The sequence below is a fragment of the Gorilla gorilla genome, chromosome 12, assembly GCF_029281585.2.
Source record: "Gorilla gorilla gorilla isolate KB3781 chromosome 12, NHGRI_mGorGor1-v2.1_pri, whole genome shotgun sequence".
NCBI lineage: Eukaryota > Metazoa > Chordata > Mammalia > Primates > Hominidae > Gorilla > Gorilla gorilla.
In genome coordinates, this window is record NC_073236.2 from 100,354,471 (window position 1) to 100,379,812 (window position 25,342).

Below are 25,342 nucleotides of genomic sequence, written 5' to 3' on the forward strand. Positions count from 1 at the left end.
GGCATTCTCAGGTGGATGGAAACTTACATCATTTCCAATTATTTTTCTGTTATACATGATACTTCAATGAACATTCATTTACCCATCTCCTTGTATGTTTAAGGGAGAGTTTCTATATGGAGAAGTGAAATTGCTAGATTGTAAGATAAAGATATCTTTAGCTTATTAGATTTTGCTGAATTGCCTTCTAATGTGGTTGTATAAGAGTTCCCTGATCTTCTTTACCTTTGCAATTGTTTTTATTTTTCATTTTTAGATACAGGGTCTCGCTCAGGAGTACAGTGGCACAACTAATAGCTCACTACAGCCTTAAACTTCTGGCCTCAAGCGATCCTCCTGACTTGGCCTCCGAAAGCATAGGGATTACAGGCATGAACCACTTTTGCAATTCTGCTAACTACATCATAGGTGTGGAACTTCCAGAGTACCCTGGAGTCAATACTTTCTATAAGCTGGTGTTTGTGTAGGTGACGCTCAGTATTGTATCTCACTATGAACCGGCCCAACCCAAGGGAAGGGTGGATATGAAACCTCTGGGAGAGAATTTGGGAAAAGCAAAGAAAGTAATGGTGTAATGGTTGAGGACTGGTTGCACATTTTATTAACTTTTGCATCCCCAGTATCTAGTACAACCTGAAACTCAGATCAAGGCTCAGTAGATGTTAAATTGACTGGAACTAATTATAAACTCTGATATGCTTCTAGTTTACTTCTCTAAGCTTCAATTTCTCCATTTATAAATTATGGATGATAATAATTCAGGAAGTCATTCCAAAGATAAAATAAGATATAAATGTGAAGACATTTATAAACTCTAAAGAGCCATGCAAATTAAGTTATAAAAGATTAGAAAGCTGCTTCTGTGTTGTGACATCTTAGATATGACCAGATAACATTTTAGTTGTTCAAAAGCATTGCCAAGTTTCTCATTGGCATTCTTCTTGTAGCTCTAATAAATCCTGGAGTCTCACATGCCTGAGACTCTGCTCAGAGTCACATATAGAGATATGTAGTTATTTTGTTTTATTTTTATTGATTGATTGATTGATTGATTGATTGATTTTTGAGACAGAGTCTCACTCTGTTGCCCAGACTGGAGTGCAGTGGTGCAATCTCGGCTCACTGCAACCTCTGCCTCCCAGGTTCAAGCAAGTCTCCTGCCTCAGCCTCCCAAGTAGCTAGGATTACAGGCGCATGCCACCACACCCAGCTAATTTTTGTATTTTTAGTAGAGACGGGGTTTCGCCACGTTGGCCAGGCTGGTCTCAAACTCCTGACCTCAGGTGGTCGCCTGCCTCGGCCTACCAAAGTGCTGGGATTACAGGCATGAGCCACCACTCCCAGCCAAGATACACAGTAATTTTAAAAAGGTATTCTAACCTTTACTTCCAACTCTGAAAAAAAAACATCAAAGAGGAACCCATTCATTTTGTAAAGCCACACTTGAGTTCTATTCTATTCTCTTTAGTCCTCAAACATAAACCCACAATCTCTTTCACAAGTACTCAGTTTGCTGAACTTTTGCTTATTTTCTCCCTTCTTCCTTCTTCCAACATTTTGAAAGTTGACAGCTCTTCTCTGGTTCCCCTTCTTCTCTCAGTTCTCCACTCGGACCTCCACTATCCATCCCTTAAATCCCACACCAGACATGTATCAAGGAAATGCCAGAAAACACTTGCCTGGAGGAAGAATAGTCATACTTCATGAAATCATCCTAAAGCACACATTTTTGTCATTGAATTCAGTGACATTATTTTCACTTTCAATGTTTACAAAAATAAGGTCCACCTCTGTTACTTTTAAGAGCCCCTTGTTTAAAAAGAAAAAAAAGAAGAAGAAAGAAAGAAGGTTGCTCACATTGCTCTACACCCTCAGACCCCATTCATAAATCTCATGACTCCATCTACGTTCTCTATTTGTATGGCTCAATTTACCCTCTTATACTTCGTATTCAGAATCTGTCATTATCCTTGTAATAGCTCCTCCCTGAATGCCCTCTTATTTCCTCAAAGTCAACATGTCTAAATGTAAACTCACATTTATTCCAAATTTAGCTTCACCTCAGAACTTCCATATTTCCATTGTTGGCATTCTGGAAGCATGTTTATTGGCCAGGTGTGCTATTATAAGAAGAGGAAGAGACTGGGGCCAGAGAGACTAATTAAGAGCTTGCACATCATATAGCAGACAACAGAGTGCACTCAGATTTGCAGATAGGTGTTTTGAGTTTATGTGGAATGACAGAATAATGCTCTCCTTAGGTGAGAGGATACATAAACCCTAAATACTGCCATCAGCAATGCAAAAGTGTTATGCTTTTAGGCAGTACAGGTTCATAGAAACATTTCCAGACATTGAGATAGACACAGACTGACCATAAGAAGCTCCACGCTTAAATCTGAAAGAGGCTATTCACAAATTTCATTTACAAGCTTAACCATTTGTAAATAAAATACAAAGTGGTGGGGAAACTTTCATGAATTTCCTTCCTTTTGTTTCTTTTACAATGAGAACAATTATTCCATCACCACATGTTAAAACTATCCTGATAGCATCAGATGCCTAGCTGAGAGAGGTCATACTACAATTTAACTACTAATTTGCGTTTAACTACTAATGTAAAGATATATTTTTTTGGCCGGGCATGGTGGCTCACACTTGTAATCCCTGCACTTTGGGAAGCTGAGGAAGGTGGATCACTTTAGGTCGGGAGTTCAAAACCAGCCTGGCCAACATGATGAAACCCTGTCTCTACTAAAAATACAAAAAATTAGCTAGGCATGGTGGCGTGTGCCTATAATCCTAGCTACTCAGGAGGCTGAGGTAGGAGAATTGCTTGGACCCGGGAGGTGGAGGTTGCAGTGAGCCGAGATTGCGCCACTGCACTTGTTGCGCCCGGGCAACAAGAAGAAAACTCTGTTTCAAAAAAAAAAAAAAAGATTCATATATTTTTAAAGTATCTGTAAGTAACCCAGACGATATGATCCCAGGCTGAAGGTCTGGCTCTAATACTAAGAAGAGGCATGCCTTGGCCGGGCACGGTGGCTCACGCCTATAATCCCAACACTTAGGGAGGCCGAGGCAGGTGGATCACGACGTCAGGAGATTGAGTCCATCCTGGACAACATGGTGAAACCCTGTGTCTACTAAAAAGCAAAAAATTAGCCAGGCATTGTGGCACGCGCCTGTAGTCCCAGCTGAGGCAGAGGAATCGCTTGAACCCGGGAGGTGGAGGTTGCAGTGAGCCAAGATCGAGCCATAGCACTTCAGCCTGGCAACAGAGTGAGGCTCCGTCTCAAAAAAAAAAAAAAAGAACAAGAAGAGGCATACCTTGATCCTTGATTTAGACAGGCTTTGCCATTAGCTCAGACCCAGCAAACGGATCTGTTTCCTGGTGCAGAGATCTGGGTCAGTTTGAGAAATGAGTTATCTTCCCATTGACCTTGAACTGTGAGCAGGGAATAGGAGTAATGGAAAACTGGTATTCGAACTATTTTAACTGTTTTTTTTGTTTGTTTGTTTGTTTGTTTTGTTTTGTTTTGAGACGGAGTCTCGCTCTGTCCCCCAGGCTGGAGTGCAGTGGCGCAATCTCGGCTCACTGCAACCTCCGCCTCCTGGGTTCACGCCATTCTCCTGCCTCAGCCTCCTGTGTAGCTGGGACTACAGGCGCCTGCCACCGCGCCCGGTTAATTTTTGGTATTTTTAGTAGAGAGGGGGTTTCGCCGTGGTCTCAATCTCCTGACCTCGTGATCCGCCCGCCTCGGCCTCCCAAAGAGCTGGGATTACAGGCGTGAGCCACCGCGCCCAGGCTTAACTGAGTTTTTTTTTTGTTTGTTTGTTTTTGAGACGGAATCTCGCTCTATCGCCTAGGCTGGAGTGCAGTGGCGCGATCTCGGCTCCCTGCAAGCTCCGCCTCCTGGGTTCACACCATTCTCCAGCCTCAGCTTCCCGAGTAGCTGGGGACTACAGGCGCCCGCCACCATGTCCAGCTTTTTTTTTTGTATTTTTAGCGGAGACATGGTTTCACCGTGTTAGCCAGGATGGTCTCAATCTCCTGACCTCGTGATCTGCCCGTCTTGGCCTCCCAATGTGCTGGGATTACAGGCGTGAGCCACCGTGCCTGGCTGTTTTGTTTTGTTTTGTTTTGTTTTGTTTTTTTTGAGGCAGAGTCTCGCTCTGTAGCTCAGGCTGGAGTGCAATGGCAGGATCTTGGCTCACTGCAACCTCCACCTCCCAGGTTCAAGTGATTCTCCTGCCTCAGCCTCCTGAGTAGCTGGGATTACAGGCACGCGCCACCACGCCCTGTTAATTTTTGTATTTTTAGTAGAGACGGGGTTTCACCATGTTGGTCAGGCTGGTCTCGAGCTCCGACCTCGTGATCTGCCTGCCTTGGCCTCCCAAAGTGTTGGGATTACAGGCGTGAGCCACCATGCCCGGCCTTAACTGAGCTTTTATTTCCAGTTTTAATCTGTTTTGAGAAAGAAAAACTCCAATCCAGGTTTAAACCAAATTAGTGGATGATTTTTTTCAAAAAAGATGAACTTTCTAAATCTACAAATAGATTTGCTTTACTATTATACAGGTTTTGTTGTGCAGGGGTGAAGTCCTCCTAGGAGAAAATAATAACGTACAATAAAGCTTCTAGTGAAAAGGCCAGCAGGATATGACTCTGGGGCAGTGAGCAACTCTGCAAACACAATGTATGTGACTATATTTGTTCTGGGCCAGGTCGGTCTGGCCCAACAGCGCTCTGTATTTGGGAACTAGGACACAGGGCAACACCTCTTAACCAGAGGCATCTGAGGGGAATTCTAGGCTGGATGTTATGTAGAATGGAATCAGGGAAACACTATGCTCTAATATATCATGGGATAACAGATAAATGTAAGCAAGATTTTATTAAAAAAATGATCTCAACCATCCCTCGGTCTGTCTCTTAGCAGCGTGTACTTCCTTAGCATTCTTCAGTACAGTCATGCATCGCTCAATGACAGGGATACATTCTGAGAAATGTGTCACTGGGTGATTTCGCCGTTGTATGAAAATCATAGAGTGCACTTACACAAACCTAGAGGGTAGAGCCTACCTTACATCTAGGCTATATGGTGTAGCCTAATGCTCCTAAGCCACAAACCTGTACTGCCTGTTGCTGTATTGAATACTGTAGGCAACTGTTACACAATGGTAAGTATTTGTGTATCTCAACATGGAAATGACATAGTGAAAAACACAATATGAAAGATTAAAAAATGGTACCCTTATATAGGACACTTCCCATGAATAGAGCTTGCAGGACTGGAAGTTGCTCCGGGTGAGTCAGTGAGTGAGTAGTGTGTGAATGTGAAGGCCTAGGACATTACTGTATACTACCGTAGACTTTATAAACTCTGTACACTTAGGCTATACTAAATTTACACAATTTTTTTTCAATAATAGATTAATCTTAGTTTACTGCAATTTTATTTATTTGTTTTTTGAGGCAGGGTCTTGCTCTGTCACCCAGGCTGGAGTGCAGTGGCACAATCACAGCTCACTGCAGCCTCAACCTCCTAGACTTCAGTGATCCTCCCACCTCTACTTCCTGAATAGCTGGGACCACAGGCATGCACTACCAGGCCTGGTTAATTTTTTTTTAATTTTTTATAGACATGGAGTCTCCCTGTGTTGCCCAGGCTGGTCTTAAACTCCTGGGCTCAAGCAATCCTCCTATCTCAGCTTCCCAAAATGCAGAGATTACAGGAGTGAGCCACTACCTCTTTATATACTTTTAAATTAAAAAAAAAAAAAGCTAACTCGTAATAACACTTGGCTTAAAACATACACATGATATAGCTGTACAAAAATATTTTCTTTTAGGGCTAGTCTTGAACTCCTGGACTCCAGTGATCCTTCTGCCTCAGCCTCCCATGTAGCTGGGATTACAGATGCATCCCACCATGTTCAGTCTTTTCTTTCTTTATATACTTATTCTACAAGCATTTTTGTATTTTTTAATTTTTTCTTTTTTTTTTTACTTTTAAAATACTTTTGTTAAAAACACAGAAACACATACATTGGCCTAGGCTTATAAAGGGTCAGGATCATCAATATCACTGTCTTCCATCTTCACATCTTGTCCCACTGGAAGGTTTTTTAAAAAACTTTTTTGAGACAAGAAGATCTTGCTACGTTGCCCAGCCTGGTCTTGAACGCCTAGGCTCAAGCAATCCTCCTGCGTCAGCCTCCCAAAGTGCTGGGATTAGAGGCATATGCCTCCATGCCCGGACCCCACTGGAAAATCTTTAGGGACAATAACACACATGGACCTGTCATATCCTATGATAACAATGCCTTCTTCTGGATACCTCCTGAAGGACCTGCCTGAGGCTCCTTTACAGTTAACTTTTTTTTTTAAATAAGTAGGAGGAATACACTCTAAAATAAGGATAAATAATATAGTAAATACATAAACCAATAACAGTCATATATTATCATTATCGAGTATTATGTACTACCCATAATTATATGCACTGAATGCTTACATGACTGGCAGCACAGTAGGTTTTACACCAGCATCACTACAAATATGTGAGTAATGTGTTGCACTACTATATTACACCAGCTATGATATCAGTAGACAATATGAATTTTTCAGCTCCATTATAATCTTATGGGACCACTGTCATATATGCAGCCTGTTGTTGACTGAAATGTTGTCATACAGTACAGGACCATATTTTATTGCCTATTTTTGATGTACCCTGTACCCTCCAGGACTGAATGAGTCTGAAAAGATATCATTTAAAATCTTGGCTTCCCAAGAAGACGAAAGATTCTCATCTAGATAATTCTTTTGTGTTTTCAAGATCTCACCTGGTAGCAATATAACATACAGGTACTGGGTGCTCAGTTTTGTTGTTGGTGGTGTTATATTTGCCTGGGGATGAGGAGATAACATCTAGCCTGTTAGATTGATGTCAGGGCAGAAACTTCACAGTGAGATGCTTGAGACCAGGTTTCTTGTCCCTGACACTTTATGACAGTGTGAGTTCAAGAACACTTGTGATGATCTTAGAGGAGGGCAAATATGATTTTTGGAGATTTTTCTTGATCAGGACCAAAGGGCCAGGTTGGGGTTGAGGATTTTAGAATTATAGATAACAGTATGAATGGCATCTCCCAGAGTCGAGCAGTACAGTGACCCTGAGTTTGTTGGGCTATAAAAAAATTGGATAAAAGTTTAGCCTATAATAAAGTGTTCCAGTAATAGGTAGTTATAATCCCCCCATAGTAAACAGTGACCAGACTGCATTTGGAATACTGAGCTCAATTCTTTGCCAGAGTTTACTCTGAAAGATATTAACAAGTTAAATGTGTCCATACGAAGGGGTCCAGATGAGATGTATAGAGTTCATGATGTATGAGAAAGGCTGAAGGGGATTTGGGAGAATATAACTAAGAGGAGACACAATAGCAGAAGAGAAAATACGAACTTTGATAGTTAAGGTTAGCATTGATCTCCATAATGACAACTAACGATACTTTTCTGTCCCCCTCTTTCCCAGTCTCTCTTTGGTATTTAACACTGTTGATCCACTCTCCTTAAAATTTCCTCTTTTGTTTCATTGATACAATTTGTACTACTTCAGTAGATAGTAAGATTGAATTGAAGTGCAAGAAATCTGTGAAAACACTTGTGAAGGATAAAGAGGAAAAGTAGCAGTAGGAGGGAAGAATGTCAGATTGCAATCCACATCTTAATACTATAAAGGGAATAGGAGAAGGAAGAATTGGGTAGAGTCTATCTGCGTGGCGGCTCTGAGAAAGGCTCAATTAGGCCAATGGGGACCCCAGAGCAAAGACTGCCCATCGGAAGAAACTACATTGGAAAGCAATAGCCATGCTCAGGCATTGGCTGGGAGGATCTAGAGAGAGGGAGACCTCTGTGTAAATGCTGTGATAGATCCCAAAGGCATGGTGGTGGGAGGGTGTCAGCTAATCACAGCCCATATGGCCGGTACCTCCCAGGAGGGAAACCTGACTGTTCATTCCAATAGGTGCCATACAATTCCATTACCACATATCACATTGGGTCCCACCTCTTTGGCCTTTTCTGCTAAATTCCCTTACTTTGCTCACACCCTAAATGTTGGGGTTTTGTAGGAACCCATTTTCTGCCTATTCCATACATTTTCCCTATGAGAATTAATCTCAACCCACAATTTCAAATACTACCATCACTGTACATTGATATGCACTCCAGATGTTAATTCAGGCCACCATTTTCTCTTACCTATACCATTGCAAAGGTCTCCTGATTATTCTCATATCATGTCTCCAGTCTTGCCACCTGTCTCCAATCCATTTTCCATACTGCAGCTAGTGAAATATTTCCAAGTCACAAATAAGATCTTGTTATTCACATGCCAAAAACTCATCAATAGCTCCCTTTTGTTCTCAGTTAAAAAAAAAAAAAAAGAGAAAAATCCAAATCATTTAACACAATTTATATGCTCCATCATGGACTGGTTCCTGCTTACCATTCCAGACTCATCTGTTACCACATTCACCATAAACAGAACTAGGTTTTTTGTGTGTGTGTGGAGTGTACCTTTTTGCCTGGCTAATTTTCTACTTGTCTTTTAAGCATCTGCTGAGATGTTCCTTCCTCTGTGAAGACTTTAAAACTTACAAAGACTACATTGGGTGCTCTCCTAAGTAGTCCCAGGAAGTATATGATAAGGGGCAGGTGGAAGTGGAATGTTGGCTGTGAATCTATGGAGGACAGTGAAACAACATCATTTGGACATTGGAAATGTAATAAAACAGATAATATTTACATATCGGAACTTCTCTCAGCAAATATACTGTATGAGATAGAAAGAAATACCTTGATAAACAGATTGGTGTGGGTGACAGTTCTCCCAAGGGAGATGCTAGGCAAACACTCTCAATCCAACCACTGACACTCCCACCCTCCCAGCCAAACCTTGGGCATTCAAAAATTTGTGTGGCAATTTTTGTTGATGTCAGTATGGCTGGGAGCAGTATTGACATGGGGTGGACAGGGATATTACGATGCATGGGGATCGTCCCACACAAGGAAAAATTGTTCCACCCAAAATGCTAATAAAACCTCCATTGAGAAACACTATTGGGGGTATGCAAATCTGAGAACTGAGCCAAATTGCTCAGAATAAGAGTGGTTGAAAGTTGACACGTGAGAACTCCCAGCTCCACCCACAGCAAGGCAGAACTCTCCCTTATTGTAAATAAATATTGAGTACCTGTTTTTTAAAATACTGGTTTAGGCTGGTTACAGTAGTTCATGTCTATAATCTCAGCACTTTGGGAGGCCAGAACAGGAGGATCACATGAGCCCAGGAGTTTGACACCAGCCTGGGAAACATCATGGGACACCATCTCTACAAAAAATAAAGAAAACTTAGTCAGGTGTGGTGTGTGTGCTTGTAGTTCCAGCTACTCAGGAGGCTAAGGTGGGAGGATATCTTGAGCCTGGGAGGCCAAGGCTGCAGTGAGTCATGTTCATGCCACTGCACTGCAACCTGGGTAACAAAATGAGACCCTGTCTCAAAAAAAAAAATTGATTTAAAGAAAATTAAAAAACATATATTGGTTTGAAAAAGAGCCAAATTATTAGCCCCAGGGGCATCTAATATTTCCTTCTGGCTCTGCTTCCCTGTACCTCTCTCAAGTTTTCACGGAGAACTTCTCTGTATTCTCAGTTCAAGTTCAGAGACCATGCCCTATTGCATCATCATAATCTAATATAGTGTTTGACACACGATCAATGCTTGTATTAGTTCATTCTCACACCGCTATGAAGACATACCCGAGACTGAGTAATTTTTAAAGGAGAGATATTTAATTGAGGGGAGCCTCAGGAAACCTACAATCATGGCAGAAAGGGAAGGAAACATGTCCTTCTGCACACGGCAGGAGGAGAGAGAATGAGAGTGGGGCGAATGAGAAGCCCCTTATAAAACCATCAGATCTTCTAAGAACTTTATTATCATGAGAATGGCATGGGAGAAACTGGCCCCATGATTCAATTACCTCCCATCAGGTCCCCCCCACCACACGTGGGGATTATGGGAACTATAATTCAAGATGAGATTTGGGTGGGAACACAGCCAAACCATATCAATGCCCAATAAATTTTTCTGAAGTATGACTCCTCAAATCTAAATATTAGCCCTGATATTGTTTCTAAATTTCAGATCCACATTTTTATCACTAATTTTATATTTCCAGTTGAGCACTTCAAACTTAGCTACAAAACAGATCATCTACTTTGACCCAGTACAAAAACTCTCTACCAAATTATACCAGTTCCCTTTATCATGGCAAATGCTATCATGACCCTCCCAATTGCCTATACCATAAGCCTGCAAGTCACTAATGTCTCCACCTGCTTCCTCACTTCCCCAAGCCTATGAATTCCATCTCCCAATTATCTCCTGTGTTATTTCTCTCTTCTCCATTCTCAGCACTCCAGACCCTAATTCAGGGTCTCTTATATATGTTATCGTAATTGCTTCCTAAATCATATCTTCATCTCCATCTCCATGACTGTCATGTTTAGAACTGACATTGTAAGACTGGCATCTTTAGAATGTCTTTACAACAACCAAAATAGGCCAGGCGCGGTGGCTCATGCCTGTCATCCCAGCACTTTGGGAGGCAGAGGTGGGCGGATCACTTGAGGTTGGGAGTTCGAGACCAGCCTGACCAACATGGAGAAACCCCGTCTCTACTAGAAATACAAAATTAGCCAGGCAATCCCAGCTACTCAGGAGGCTGAGGCAGGAGAATCGCTTGAACCCAGGAGGCGGAGGTTGTAGTGAGCTAAGATTATGCCATTGCACTCTAGCCTGGGCAACAAGAGCAAAACTCTGTCTCAAACAAAAAAAAAAAAAAAAGAAAAAGAAAAAAGAACACTCAAAATAATAATAATTAATATTTTGTGGGGTTACTATAGTGCCAAGCACTACTTTTCCATGTATTTTCTTTTTGATTAATCAAAACAGCTATAGTTTTAAATAACTTCACGAGGTTTTTCAGTCAGGGAACAGAGATAAGATTTAAACCTAGGTAGCCTGGTTCAGAGCTGTACTAGGTAAGGCTGTATAACCTTTTGGAAGTCTCTGCAGCTTAAACATATGATAACCCACCTGAAAACCAGCTCCTCACAAGCCAGTTTCTGACTTTTTAAAAAAAGTATAAATTTTTCTTAAGCATGTTTGAATTTTGTAAGTAAATTTTTCTAGCTGGTCTGTAGTAATCATTTCAAAACATATACATATATCAAAACATCACATTGTACACTGTAAATATATTCAATTTTTATTTGCCCGTTATGCCTCAATTTAAAGCTGGGGAGAAATGAAATACATAAATAATTTTTTTTTAATGATAGAGTCTCACTCTGTCACTCAGGCTGGAGTGCAGTGGTGCAATCTCAGCTTACTGCAACCTCCTCCTCCCAGGTTCAAGCGATTCTCATGCCTCAGCCTCCGGAATAGCTAGGATTACATGCACGTGGTACCACTCCCAGCTAAGTTTTGTATTTTTTTTTAGTGGAGACAGGGTTTCACCATGTTGGTCAGGCTGGTCTCAAACTCCTGACCCCAGGTGATCCACCCACCTCGGCCTCCCAAAGTGCTGGGATTAGAGGTGTGAGCCATAGCACCTGGCCATAAAAAAATTTTTTTTAATTAAAAAAAGAAATCTGATTTTTTTAGCTCCATTGTCACCGTCTCCCTCTGTCTTCAGAATTTAAGCACAATTGTCTGTTGTATGTGCCATATTATTTCACATACATGTTCTCTGTGTGATTTTCCTCCCCTGGTGGATGACCTGCTTCTGGCATTTTTTTGAGCTAAGGCTTGCTCAGTATCCCGTTTCCAGAGCAGCTAATGTACTGAAAATGTGAGTGGTGGTTATGTTATATGAGGAGGGCTGAGGTTAATAGGCCAAAGAAGGTGCTCCAATGAGTTGTCAGACAAGAGGTCGAGGATGAAATTGGGAGCCTGTGCAGGGGATCAAGGGGTTCCTAAGCCAGAAACCCATGGGGGATGGGGCAATAGAAGGATGGCCTGGACATGCTGGCAGGTGGGGACTGCTGCCTATCTTGGCCTTTTTGTGTTCCTTGCTGTGTGATGCTTAAACGGGTAGGTGCTTCAAGGCGCTAAGCAGCCAGCCTGGCATGCACCACTTTCCCTTGTCTGTCTATGCATTTTTCAAGGTTCAGCTTTAGGGCTATTCCTTTTTTTTTTTTTTTTTTTTGAGACGGACTCTTCCTCTGTTGCCCAGGCTGGAGTGCAATGGCGCAGTCTCGGCTCACTGCAACCTCCACCTCCCGGCTCAAGTGATTCTCCTGCCTCAGCCTCCCGAGTAGCTGTGATTACAGGGGACGTGCCACCGCGCCCAGCTTATTTTTGTATTTTTAGTAGAGATGGGGTTTCACCATGTTGGCCAGGCTGGTCTTGAACTCCTGACCTCAGGTGATCCACCCGCCTCGGCCTCCCAAAGTGCTGGGATTACAGGCATGAGCCACTGCGCCCAGCCAAGGGGTCATTCCTAAATCTTCCTCCCGTCTGCATTAATGCCCCTTCTCTGTGCTTCTCACACTATTTGTGAGACTGTAAACTCCTTGAGGGCAGGCATTGTGGCTTTTCTTTTCTGTATTCAATACCACCAGAATCTAATAATCATTGCCTCTAAATACATTACAGGGAGGTAGAGGTTGGCTTACCATAAGAGAAATTTTTTAAAGTATATTGTATATAAGCAGAGTATAGACTAGTGGCTAAGAATCTAGCCTTGGTGTCATACTGCCTTTGTTCAAATTTCAGCCTTCTGTGTTACCTTGAGCAGTTTAATCTGTCTGTGCCTCATAAAATGGAGATAATATTACCTATGTCATTAGGTTGTTGTGCGAATTAAATGAAATAACACACGAAAAATACTTGGCTCCATTCCTGGTATCTTGTAAGCACTTAGCAATGTTAGAAATTACTACTTTTCTCCTAGTTATTATGATCATTTACTAGCACTGTATCACAACGAGGTGGGTTGTTTTGGGAAGCAATGAGTCACCTTTTACTGAAAGTATTCAAGCAGCAGTAAATCCAGCAGAGATGCTGTAGAAGCAGTTCCTGAGTTAAAAAGATTAGATGACTTCTAAGAATGCTTCTAATCATAGAAGAGGGAAGCTCTTTCTCTGATTCTAGGAAAGTGTGATCATTAGTGTTACTTCTAGCAAAACTGAGGATTGTTAAAACAGGGGAAAAAGGCACTGGAATTGGCCACATGCATATATTACAAAAAACAAAATATTTTCTTTGTGAGCAGTTGTTTTACTTATGTTGTAACCCACATGGCAAATCAGGCCCTTACACGGAAATTCATCTCTTCTCAAAAGGACTAGCTTGGCCCTGCCAAAATGGAACAGACAAAACTTTAAAGACTGTTCTAGCCCTACTGAAATGTCTTTTTCTTTTGAAAGCAGTCTATTAGTGATGCAAATGCAAAGTTATTTGGACAGACGATAATCTCAGCAAACAAAACACTGAAATCATTAGAACTTTCTTGTGCAGCTTTCAGTCCTGAGAATTTGGCTTTCTGGCACTAAAAAGGCAGAGGCCGGGTGCAGTGGCTCATGCCTGTAATCCCACCACTTCAGGAGGCCGAGGCAGGCGGATCACCTGAGGTCGGGAGTTCAAGAGCAGCCTGACCAACAAGGAGATAATCCCATCTCTACTAAAAATACAAAAATTAGCTGGGTGTGGTGTTGCATGCCTGTGATCCCAGCTACTTGGGAGGCTGAGGCAGGAGAATCGCTAGAACCCGGGAGGCAGAGGTTTCGGTGAGCTGAGATTGCGCCTTTGCACTCAAGCCTGGACAACTAGAGCGAAACTCCTTCTCAAAAAAAAAAAAAAAAAAAAAAAAAGGCAGAGGAAAAGAGCAGACCTGGCTTCCATTTGGGATAATTTGTCAGGTCTGCTTATCTGAATCCTTGGCTAATTATTCTTGCACTTGGCCTAAAGATGCCAAACAATTCTCCAAATGTGGACAAACTGAAGGAAGGCCTGTAATCTGGGTCCTGGGCAAGTACCTTAAACAAGCAAAAGCAAGACCCTTGGCTATGGAATAACATTTATAGTCAGGAGTTTCTCAAGATACCAGAGCCTGAAGGTAGATCCATCTAGAAGATATTCAATGATATGCACTCCTAAGGCAATAATTTAAGTGATACTTTCATATTACTGATGCTTTAAAATTTAATAATTAAAAATTACACAACTGAAAGGCTACTTATATAGGTGAAGAGATAACCATTTTCAAACATCAATTTAGTCAACAGATACACAAATTAAACAATTTGAGAATTTAGTATATATGCAATTTTCCTATGAGCAAAAGGATTCAAAAGATTTTTTGAAAAAGTATGAAGCAGGTAACTCTAAGTAGTTTGCTCTACTATTAACTTATTACACTTATCCTTAACAGGTTTGATGAGACCTAGTTTCTCAGGAGCCACGAGGTATTAGGGAATATTAGTGGTTAGAAGGTGTGGTGCCTAAGGGGATTAGGAAAGCATTTCTGAAGCAAAACTCCAACGTGGTATTGCCAAAGTGGCCATCACCTAATTGATTAAAGCTCTTGGAAATGTCTATTGGGAAGTTCAATGAGAACAGAAAAATAACCTTCCATTATCCTCAAGCTTTCTTGGGCAAGTATTAACAATCGGAGCTGGAGTCCACATAGCTCAGATGTAAGACGCGCAATCTGGGTCTTAAGCAGGGTGGGGTTTTTGGGTAAGTAAGGTCACAGCTAAAGAGCTTCCGGATCGTCACGTGTTTATATTTCAGGTGCGGTAATAGATCTAGTCCACTCTCCACCCCTTCTTTACAGGGTTGCTTGACAGCCTGCGCAGTCCCCGCCCGTCTTTGATAATCCAACCCTCTTCGAAGAGGGAGGTCAATCACTGCTTTAGTTCTGCGCTCTGCCTGCCTCCCACGCGGGATGGTGGGCAGCTGTTCCGCGTGTTTTCCTCCCGGAGCTTTCACGCTCTGCCCACTGCACACACCTCCCTCGCGGCCCTCCTGGCCTGCCCTCCTTTGCACCCTGGCAGGCCAACTCCAAGGGTCCGAGTGTCGGTGACAGGGGCGAGCAAGCACAGCTCACTTTTCCTGGGGGTTTTCCTCACGGTGTGTTTAGTGACCCCTCTCCGCAATCCCACAAAGGCTGCAGCACTCCGTGGTATCCTACGTGTAGCTGCTTCTAAAATAATAAAGGCTGGGACATTGGCTGTCTTGGATATTACCACTATGCTACCTGCTTGGAACTGGGACCAGATAGACCAAGGTCCAACTTTGTCGTTAGGGGAATCAGAAACGAAAAGAAGCCACTTTCTGCTAGTCCTAACCCCGGTCCCTGGGCCAGGCAAACCTTTTCAAGCGTCCGGCGGCAGCGGCCGGGCGCGGGTCCGCAGAAAAGCCGAGGCGTTTCGGGTCCCAAGCTGTTACGCCGCCGGCCCCGGCCTGGCAGGCGCGCGGAGCCGGAACGCGCAAGGGGTCGGGTGCGCGCCAGGCCTGGAGCGCTCCCTCCGGGATCGCGGCTGCGCAGTCGGGCGGGAGTCGGGAAAAGGGGAGGAGGTTGGAGGAGCCGGAGTAAGGGGAGGGGGAGGAGCGGCGAAAGCGGAAGCCATGTTGGAGTTTCACCCCGAGCGAGGGGCTGCGAGGGTTCTCCTCTCCTTGTGGGTGTGACCAGGTTCGGCGCGGCGGCGGGCCGCGGGGGGCGGGGACGATTGGCCGCTTGTCGTCGTCCGCAGCGGCGTGAGGGGAGCGGCGGCGGCGGCCGCAGCGTGGAGCCGGGTGATTGTGACCGCCGGGGGAGCCGGGAGCCGGCCGCGGCGCCCTCTCTCCGTGTGGCCCCCTGAGCGGCCCCCCTCCCCTGCCCGGGAGGGAGGCGGGGGGCACCTGGGGCCCGCCATGAACCCCGGCTTCGATTTGTCCCGCCGGAACCCGCAGGAGGACTTCGAGCTGATTCAGCGCATCGGCAGCGGCACCTACGGCGACGTCTACAAGGTAAAGGCAGGGGCCGCGCGCCGCCGAGGCCGTGGGATCCCGACCCGCAGCCAAGCCTGGGCGTCCGAGCCCTTGCCGCCTGTCCTCGGGAGACGCTGGCGCCAGGGAGCAGTCGGGGAGGAGGAGCTGCGGACGCCAAGGGCTCTGCTGCCTTGGTGAACAAAGGGCCAAATGTTTAACCCCGAGACCTCCCCAGCCCTTACCTGAGCCCCCCGGTGGACGTGATTTTTGCCACCTCCCTTCTTGCGCGCATTTCCAGGGAAGGGCAGAACGAGAGCGGGCCACACTGCTCATCCGTAGTGCAGAGAAGGTCTGGGCGTTTGTTGCGTTGGCAGGGTCAGCGCGACGAGCCGGACAGCAGGGGTCTGGCGTTGTCAAACCTGCCTGCTTCACGCCAACGTGGGATCGTCCGCTCTAGGTTGGGAGCTGCTGCCCGCCAGGCCTCGGTGGTAGTTATTATACTATGCTGAGCGACCTCCATCCTCCATCGACAGCTCTCAGCCTTTAGCGCCTTATTCATTCCCTTGTCAGTTTCTTTTAATTTTCCAGAGTAATGACTTTTTTTTTTTTTTTTTGGAAGGAGCAACTTTGTTTTCTCTAAGTCGACTTGGGCTGCGATGCCATTTAAACTTGTTTTTTAAAAAAGTGACTTGAATACTTAGGGAAGGTACTGGTTTGACAAGGTTAGAATTCAAAGTCCATTATCGGTACAGCATTCCTGTTGTAGAGGGACCACTTCTAAATGTGGGAAGATAAATCACTCTTCCCTGGCCAACTCAACTCTTGGCCTCGCAGTTACTGCCAAGAAGAGAGGAGGTTGTTGCCAAATGTGGCAGCAGTCTTGATTTAGTTGTGTATCTTCTTACTGGTAACTGAAGTTGAACTCCTCCAGTTTCACATAACACCTGAGGATGCACAAAGAAACTTAATTTTGCATTGGAAAGTTTAGTCTTAACTTTATTTTGCCCATGTTTAAGCAGGTTTTTACTCTTCAGGGTAATGCCTGTGGTAACTTACATATTTAATACAGTGCAGCCAATGTTCTGCTTTAGTCTCATTTTCTGGATGATCTGCTTTTCACCATCGTGGATCTCATCACTTTTCCTACTATGCAATATAGATATATTGAGCCCACCTACAATGTATGAGATGCTTGGCAAGTAAGCACTTTGGGTTGTAGCAGTAAACGATAGACTTGGTTCCAAATCTTCCTAAGTGTTTCTATTTTTTTGGACAAGGACAGTATTAAATAGCCATTTAAATAATTATTGCAGTTTTATTTTGTGATGCAGAAAAGAGTATTAGGATCAGAGTTATGAGAGCATGTAATAGGAGGACCTGATCCTGTTTAGGGTATCAGACGCTCATCGCCTTTTAGCTGAGATCCCAGAGATGATTAGGCGTTGCTTAGGGTACTGGGGAGAGGGGATTACGCCAGATAGGGGAGCATGATATGTGAAGGCTCTGAGGCCCGATGTGAAAGAAGGCCTGTATAGCCTGAGCAGCCAGAGCGGGAGGGTGGCCCTAGATCTTGCAGGCCTCTTAGTTCTCATTAGGAGATCGGACTTATTTAGGACAATGGGGAACTATTGCAGGCTTTTAAGCAGAGGAGTGACATTAGATTTAGGTTTTTAAAAGAGCTCCCTACTACAGCATGAAGAGTGGAATGGAGCAGTTGGGAGGCCGCTGTGATAGTCTAGGTAAGAATAATGGTGTTAAGGAATATGGTGATGACTGTGAAAGTAGAAGTGGATGGATGCAAGTCACTTATGACTGGTTGGGGGAGTTCGCTTATATTGCGATGAAAAGTTAACTAAAACTCGATGAATGTATACGTCTTAGGTGGCAGGGTATACAGTGAATTTTTTTACAGGACTAATTGGCTGTGTACTTGCTATATTAAAAAGAACAGTTAGTAGTTAAGCCACATGATTAAAAAGCAAAAAAAAATTAGGGCCTGTAATTTCTTAAGTGTAATAGACGTATAGTAAGTTGGTTAATCTTGTCATTCGTTTAAAATAATGATAATAGTAGCTGATGTTTATGGAATGCTTGTTACTTTCCAGGCACTATAAGATTTTTCTAATTAATCCTAACAGCAACCCTGTGAGATAGGTGCTGTTGTTAACTCCATTTTGCAGTTGAATAAACTGAGGCACAAGGAGATTAACTTGCCAAAGTTGGTAGGTGGCAAAGCCAAAATTTGAATCAATTAGGCACTGTATTCTTAACCAGTTGGCAGTACTGCCTCTCTAAAGATAGGAGATGGGCAGATAATGTATTACATTTCCAGTGGAGAAACTGAGGCACACATTTAGTTTAGCATTTGAGTTGTAGCCACACTCTTGAGTCAGTGTAGATCTTTAAGTAGTAGTTGGAATACCTAATTCCTGCTGTGCCTCAAGGTCTCACTGTTTATGTAGTCTGCCAAGTGGATATCAGATAATAGATGCTTGGTCCCTGCCTGCCAAACTCTTCCAATACTAGTGACCAAAGCAGAGAAACTTAATGTGGTTCTTGGCATCATATACCCCTGCCTGCCAAACTCTTGTTTGTGTTTTTGTCTATAATCAAGTTTATTCTATAAAGTTACATATTTTTGTTATTTGTTTTGCTGTTTTAGATTTTTCTTATTTATGCAAATTAATTGTGCTAGAGAGAAGTACATTTTGTTTTCAAAAGCCAATATATATAATTTGTTCCTTAATTTGTCAGCATTTAAAAAGAACAGTTAGTAGTTAAGCCACATGATTAAAAAGCAAAAAAAAATTAGGGCCTGTAATTTCCTAAGTGTAATAGAGGTATAGTAAGTTGGTTAATCTTGTCATTCGTTTAAAATAATGATAATACTAGCTAAAAATGGAATGCTAAAAATGGAATGATTGGATTAAATAAATAAGAGATCCGATTATAGTCATTCTTGGAAGGTTGGTGGAGATTTTTATTTTGAAAATGGTTTCCTACTCAATGTAATAACATATTTATTGTACTTAAGGTGGCGTGGTTTAGTTCCAAAGCACTGAACAAGGATGTGGACAATCTGGGATTTATTAGCTATGTGACCTTGTGAAATCAACCTCTCAGAGCTGTTTTGTTGTGGAGATATTATTACCATCATATGCCCTTCTTCTTTTGGTATTGAATAAATGACTCAAATTTTACTTAATAAGTAAGTTATCTTTATTTTTTTCAGGGCAATGCATATATACATTTTATCTGCACTGTCTAAAGTCGTATCTTGTAAGTGTCGTGTAACTCTGCAGGCTTTATCTGTCATGAAGTGCCTGCAGCTTGGGTTACCTAGGGACCTAGGAGCTGGCAACTGAAGCTCTTTAGTTGGGCCTCAGGAGGCCCATGGAGTGCTCTGAAATTAATAGGCTTAATGTTGTATGTATTTGTGTTTTTCTGTGGAGATGGGTTATAGCATTCATTGCATTCTTAAAGAGCTTCATGATCCAAAAAAATGAAAAAATGATCCATAGGTTTGCCATTCAAAAAAGTTTTCTTGGAGGAATTAGGTAGTTATAATAGATCATAATATGATTTTCACATGCATTGTGCCATCTTTTGTCAGGCAGTTTTCCAGTTTAATTTTTATTATTCCTACCCTTTGAGTCTTGGTGTCCTTATGTTTTTCTAGATTTTTTGCTAGAAAGAAGCAGGAGATAGTAAAGCTGGAGATAGGATAAGGCAAAAGAAGTTTTGAAGGAATAGTCTTAATATGGTTTCTGAGGAAGTATCTTACCTAGTCTTATGGTTTTAGTCTGGTCCCTGTGAACGATTCCTAGCCTGTGTATCCAAGACTGGATACACAAAGACTCCAGGCTGTAAGCCTTAGAGTCATCTTTAGTGACTTCTGGACTGGGCTTCTTAGGCATTAGCTAAATTCTGTACACAGGCATTTTCCGAAGTGTGGTTGCGGTACTTCAGGAAAAGCCATACCATGAGTAGGTTAAAGACTGAGAAGTCCTATGGTAAAGAAACCTGGTAAACTTTGCTTAACCTAGCAAACTCCAAACTTACTTGACTATTAGATTCTTTTTCTCTGTAATACATATTGCTTGTTCTTAGTACTAGTGTCTTGTAGAACATGCTTTGGAAACGTTGATATTGATTTTTTTTCATCTTTGTGTGTTTGGAAGCCATTCCCTCTGAAGCACGGGCTGCCGTGTTGCTAAGCTTCCAGGTAGGATTCACATCGTAGTCTGTGTAAATAGATTTAAAGTGTCTGTGAAAGCTGGCAGGAAAAAAGGTGAGGATTGGGCAGTGAAATAAGGAAACCAATTTATATGCATTTAGAGAATTATGTGTTAGTTTATTTGTAATTATGCATCTTTCAAGGTGTTCTATTTAATATCATCATAGACTAATTCTTCCATTATAATCAGCATTTGTGAGAACCTTTCTGGAAAACTCAATTCTTAAACCTAACGGATAAGGAATATGAAGACCTTAAGCATTTAGAAAAGAACATTTGAAGGAAGCTCAAACATTGTTATTTGGAGTTATGCTCACTTTTATTTACTTCCATTTAGGATAGACTCTAATAGACTCTCGAGAGACCAGAAGAAATGGCCCTAAACTTCAGAAAGATCATTTGAAGTTGAATAAGGTAGAATTTCCCATCATCAGTTGCTATTTGAGATGAAAAGTGACAATGAAACAGGTAGCGAGGTAATTTTTCTAGAGTGTTTGAAAAACAAACAAACAGGTTTTCTGACTTTGATGCAGATCTGATTACCTAAAGGAAGTACTTACCTCCAACCTTTGATCTGTATATGTATTTATTGGTGAAACGTATCTAATGCATCATTTTGTATTAAGAATGAATGGTAAGTTCTCTCATGAGAGTACATTGAACAGCCATCATACATTGAACAGCTGTAATATGAGAGGAAATGTGTTAGGAACTGTGAGTAGAGTAGCAGAAATGACAAGGCTTGGTACTTGGTATTTACAGGAACATAAAATGTGTACCTGCTATTAGCTGTCATAGTTTGAGATCAGAACCTTTTGGTTTCCTCATTTATATCATATTAAATCTCTTGCTGGCTGAGAGACTCTCTAGATACTCCATAATTACACAACCGACCTATGTAGCACAGCATAGTGATTTGAGAACAGGGTTCTGGAGCCAGGCTGCCTAGTTTCACCACCCACTAGCTTTGTCCTTAGGCCAATTACTTAATCCCTCTCTGTGTGTCTCAGTTTCCTCAGCTGTAAAATGGAGATGCTTAGAAAAGTGCTTGGGACAGTACCTGACACAAAAAACTGTGGTCATTGTTAATTGCTGTTAGTGTCTAGAAGTATTTTTTATTATGTATTTCTCCTCCTACTGTCCTTCTAACCTACTGCATTCCTCATGCTTTGCCTCAGGGTTTTTAGCTTGCTGTCTCTGCCTAAAATCCACCCCTCCCCACCAATATCTGTTTGGCTTGCTTCTTCGTTTAAAGTCTCAGCTCAAATGTCATCTTTTAATGAGCCTGCTCGTTTCCACCCTACAAAAAACAGCACTTCTCCCACCACTTTCAGGGATATAATTCAGGGATGGATCCAGGTTTTACGGGACCTGAAGTTGATGCAGTTTTGGGGACCCTCATTAAGAAAACAAAACTAGAATTAAAAAAGTTTTGAAAGTGAATCTTTAGAATGAGAAAACATATCCCAACAAAATACTGTAACCTTAGGTCCCTTTCTTCTGAGACTTCCTTAGGCATTTAATCACAAATGCTCACAAAAAAATGCTTTCTGATGACTACCTGGCTCCCTGGCTCCACCTGGAATACTCTACATGTCCCAGCAACTCTCAGCACTCATAGAGGACCATGCAAGTGAAGGGGCCTGAACTTTAAGTTTTGTTAGCTTCACAAAAAATTCAGTTGGACTCTTTACTTAATTTTTAATTCTGGCATGTATCACCACGTGTTTATTTGTTTATAGCCTGTCTCTTCCCACTAGAGTATAAATCCAGGAAACTGGTGATTTTGCTTTGTTCATTGCTGTATCCCCAGAGCCTAGAAGAGTAGCTGACCCATATTAGGTTCTTAATAAATATTTATGGAATGAATAAATGAACCAACACGAGAGGAACAAACCATGGCTACGTGAGTTTAGAGGAAGGAGATCATTATTTCTGACTGGGAGAAATCACAGCAGGCCTTGCAGAGGAGGTGGCATTGGGCTTGACTTAGAGTTCTGGCAATAGTGGGTACAGAATGAGTTAAATGTAATGGGTTATTATTAGGTCTTAAATCTAAAATCAGTAGGCTTAATGTATCTTTGGCATATTAAGCAATGTTCATAATTGTTATATGCATATGAAGATACTCCGTCATTTTGAACTAAAGACCCCTAGTGACTGACTAGTGAATACAGCAGTAGGCTATCACATATGACTTTTATTTTGTTTTTTTTTTTAAATACGATTAAATTGGGCTTTTAGGAAGAGGGCTTTGTTCACCAATACAAAAAAGGCCTTCTATTCAAGAGATGAAATCATGTTTCTTTTTTAATTTTTATTTATTTTTTCATACCACCTTCATATGTACAAAAATCATATTCTTTTCTGCTTTAGGTTTTTTTTAGTCTTTTTTTGTTCTGGAAGATGCCACATTTCTGAGTTCTAACTGCCTTGACCTGCTTATAGGTTTGGTTTCCTAATGTAATAATGTACTGCCTACCGTAGCCCTTAAACTCTGTAGAATAATTTTAGATTTGACCATAAATTTAGATATGTTGAAATAAGACACTTATTTTGTTTGTTTAAGCTCTTAGAAATTTGAGATTGTAAAAATTCTTTCTGTATAAAGGATCATCTACCTTACCTTGCTCAAAGAATCTCCTCTTCATTGCCTGTATGCTAACCTACATACACCATGATAGTAAGGCTTCCCCAGCCATGTGGAACTGTGAGTCAATTAAACCTCTTTCCTTTATAAATTACCCAGTCTTGTGTATGTCTTTATTAGCAGCATGAGAACAGATTAATACATGCCCCTTCCCAGCCAGTCATAAATACCACCCACCCACAATTATTGTTCTCCTTTCGGTCACCATGAAAGCTCTTTTAGAACTTTGTATAAATGAATCATGAATGAATTGCTCAGCACTTTTGATGAAAATCAGTTGACAGTACACATGTGAGTATATCTGGACTCTTGTTCTTTTGAACTGTATGTCTATACTTTCACCAATACCTCACTGTCTTGTTTACTGTAGCTTTATCAAAAGTCTTGAAATTAGGCAGAGTGAGTCCTCCAATTCTGTTCTACCTTTTCAAAATGGTTTTATCTATTCTAGGTCCTTTGCTTTTCCATACAAATTTTTGAATCAGCTTTTCAAGTTAAATATAAAAGCCTACTGGAATTTTGTCTTAACTTTAAATTTTGAGATACATAATTCTAAATTCGTTGCAAAAAGAGTAAAAGAGGTCTCACGTACCCAACACCCAGCTTCCCCCAATGGTGATATCTTTACATACCTATAGTGCATTATCAAAACGAGGAAATTAGTTGGCACAATACAGTTAACTAAGCTTTAGTCAGATTTCACCAGTTTTTGTATGCATTCATTTTTTATATCTTTGTATATAATTTTGTGATATTTTATATACACAGCCTGCTGGGATTGTGTGGGATCTGTCACTCAGTTAGTGGAGAATTGAGATCTTAAAAACATTGAGTCTTCTGATCTATGAATATGATATACCTTTACATTTATTTAGATGATCTTTATCTCATCAATATGTTGCTTTATTTTAATTAATTAATGTTATCCCTGGCTTTTCCTACTAATATTGCAGTGAAACATAATTGTGGAAAACTTCTCCAGGATTGCATAGTAATTATAATGTGAGCCATATTTTCAGTTTTCATTAAAATTCTCATTGTACTAGTAGTTTCTGACTTCCTTTGGCTTAGTCTTTTTCATTTTTAACCCTGAGCATATGGACTCCTTTTTTTTTTAATTATTTTTATTTTTTTCGAGACTCTGCTCTATTGCCCAGGCTGGAGTGCAGTGGCGCTATTTCGGCTCGCTGCAACCTCCGCCTCCTGGGTTCAAGCAATTCTGCCTCAGCCTCCCGAGTAGCTGGGATTATAGGCATGTGCCACCATGCCGGGCTAATTTTTGTATTCTTAGTAGAGACGGGATTTCACCATGTTGGCTAGACTGGTCTCGAACTCTTGACCTCGTGATCCGCCCGCCTCAGCCTCCCAAGGTGCTGGGATTACAGGTGTGAGCCACTGCACCTGGCCCATGGACTCCTTTTAATAAAAATTGGCAAAAATGAAAGGGAGACAGGCAAAATGACTATTTAAAAAGATATCCATTTTTTCTATGTATCCAAAGATTTTTTTTTTGAGGCAGAGTTTTGCTCTTTCTCTTGTTGCCCAGGTTGGAGTGCAATGGCGTGATCTCAGCTCACTGCAACCTCTGCCTTCCGGGTTCAATCAGTTCTCCTGCCTCAGCCTCCCGAGTAGCTGGGATTACAGGCACCCGTCACCACGCCCAGCTAATTTTTTGTATTATTTTAGTAGAGACGGAGTTTCGCCATGTTGGCCAGGCTGGTCTCGAACTCCTGACCTCAGGTGATCACCTGCCTCAGCCTCCCAAAGTGCTGGGATTACAGGTGTGAGCCACTGTGCCGGCCCCAAAGATTATAACAGATACCTTATAAACTTGGTTTACTTTTATATATGAGATATGTGTATTTCTGTGTATTTTGCAAAACTCACAGCTTTTGAGCTTATTAAAGGAAAATATACTTAAAGTTTACTTCATCCTTAAGTGAAAAATAACACTGCTAGGTTGTTTAGGAGATCCTAAAGAAAATTCTTATCCTGAGGAACTTAAACCCTGATATAAGGAAACAAAATCTGCATGTATGGAACATCTAAGGAACATGCCTAAGGCACTATTTTAACAATAGAAGAAAACAATAAAACTATATGAATACTGTAGGAATTTTAATTTAAGGGAAAAATAAGTTGACTTCCTGAAAGAGTGAATCTTGACCTGGGACTTGAAGAAAAATTGTATTTGCGATTGTGGAGAACTGTGAAGTCATACCGAAAGAGTAAATATGGGTTAAAAATACTGCTGTAGAACCTAAGTGGGCAAAGAAGTAATAAGACAACTATTCTAAGGAGACATATTGGGAAATGTGGTAGATAATGTTTCACATATATAAGATACAGATAAATGAATGCCAGTTGAAGAATTTAGAACTCACTTGACCTACAATGTAG

At 41.7% G+C, this 25,342-nt stretch overlaps 1 protein-coding gene and 1 long non-coding RNA gene across 6 annotated transcripts in view; one reads left to right on the plus strand and one right to left on the minus strand.

Annotated features, from left to right (window-relative positions):
* Positions 1 to 16,497, minus strand: part of LOC109025748 (uncharacterized) — a 169,953-nt gene extending 153,456 nt beyond the window's left edge. Inside the window, exons 1-3 of one of the 2 annotated variants that reach the window (XR_010129998.1) lie at positions 16,298 to 16,496; positions 9,267 to 9,404; positions 8,273 to 8,358 (exon numbers count right to left, since the gene is read on the minus strand). This is a non-coding gene — a long non-coding RNA (uncharacterized lncRNA). Of the gene's footprint in view, positions 1 to 8,272; positions 8,359 to 9,266; positions 9,405 to 16,297 lie in introns of both variants that reach the window. The other variant, XR_010129999.1, reaches the window with a different exon arrangement.
* Positions 15,694 to 25,342, plus strand: part of MAP4K3 (mitogen-activated protein kinase kinase kinase kinase 3) — a 186,659-nt gene continuing 177,010 nt past the window's right edge. For 2 of the 4 annotated variants that reach the window (XM_019021178.4, XM_019021179.4), the window contains exon 1: positions 15,694 to 16,094. In XM_019021178.4, coding sequence (XP_018876723.1) covers positions 15,999 to 16,094 — 96 coding nt within the window. In that variant the 5' untranslated portion in view covers positions 15,694 to 15,998. Of the gene's footprint in view, positions 16,095 to 16,897; positions 17,795 to 25,342 lie in introns of those variants that run through there. The other 2 variants (XM_019021181.4, XM_063695929.1) reach the window with 2 other exon arrangements.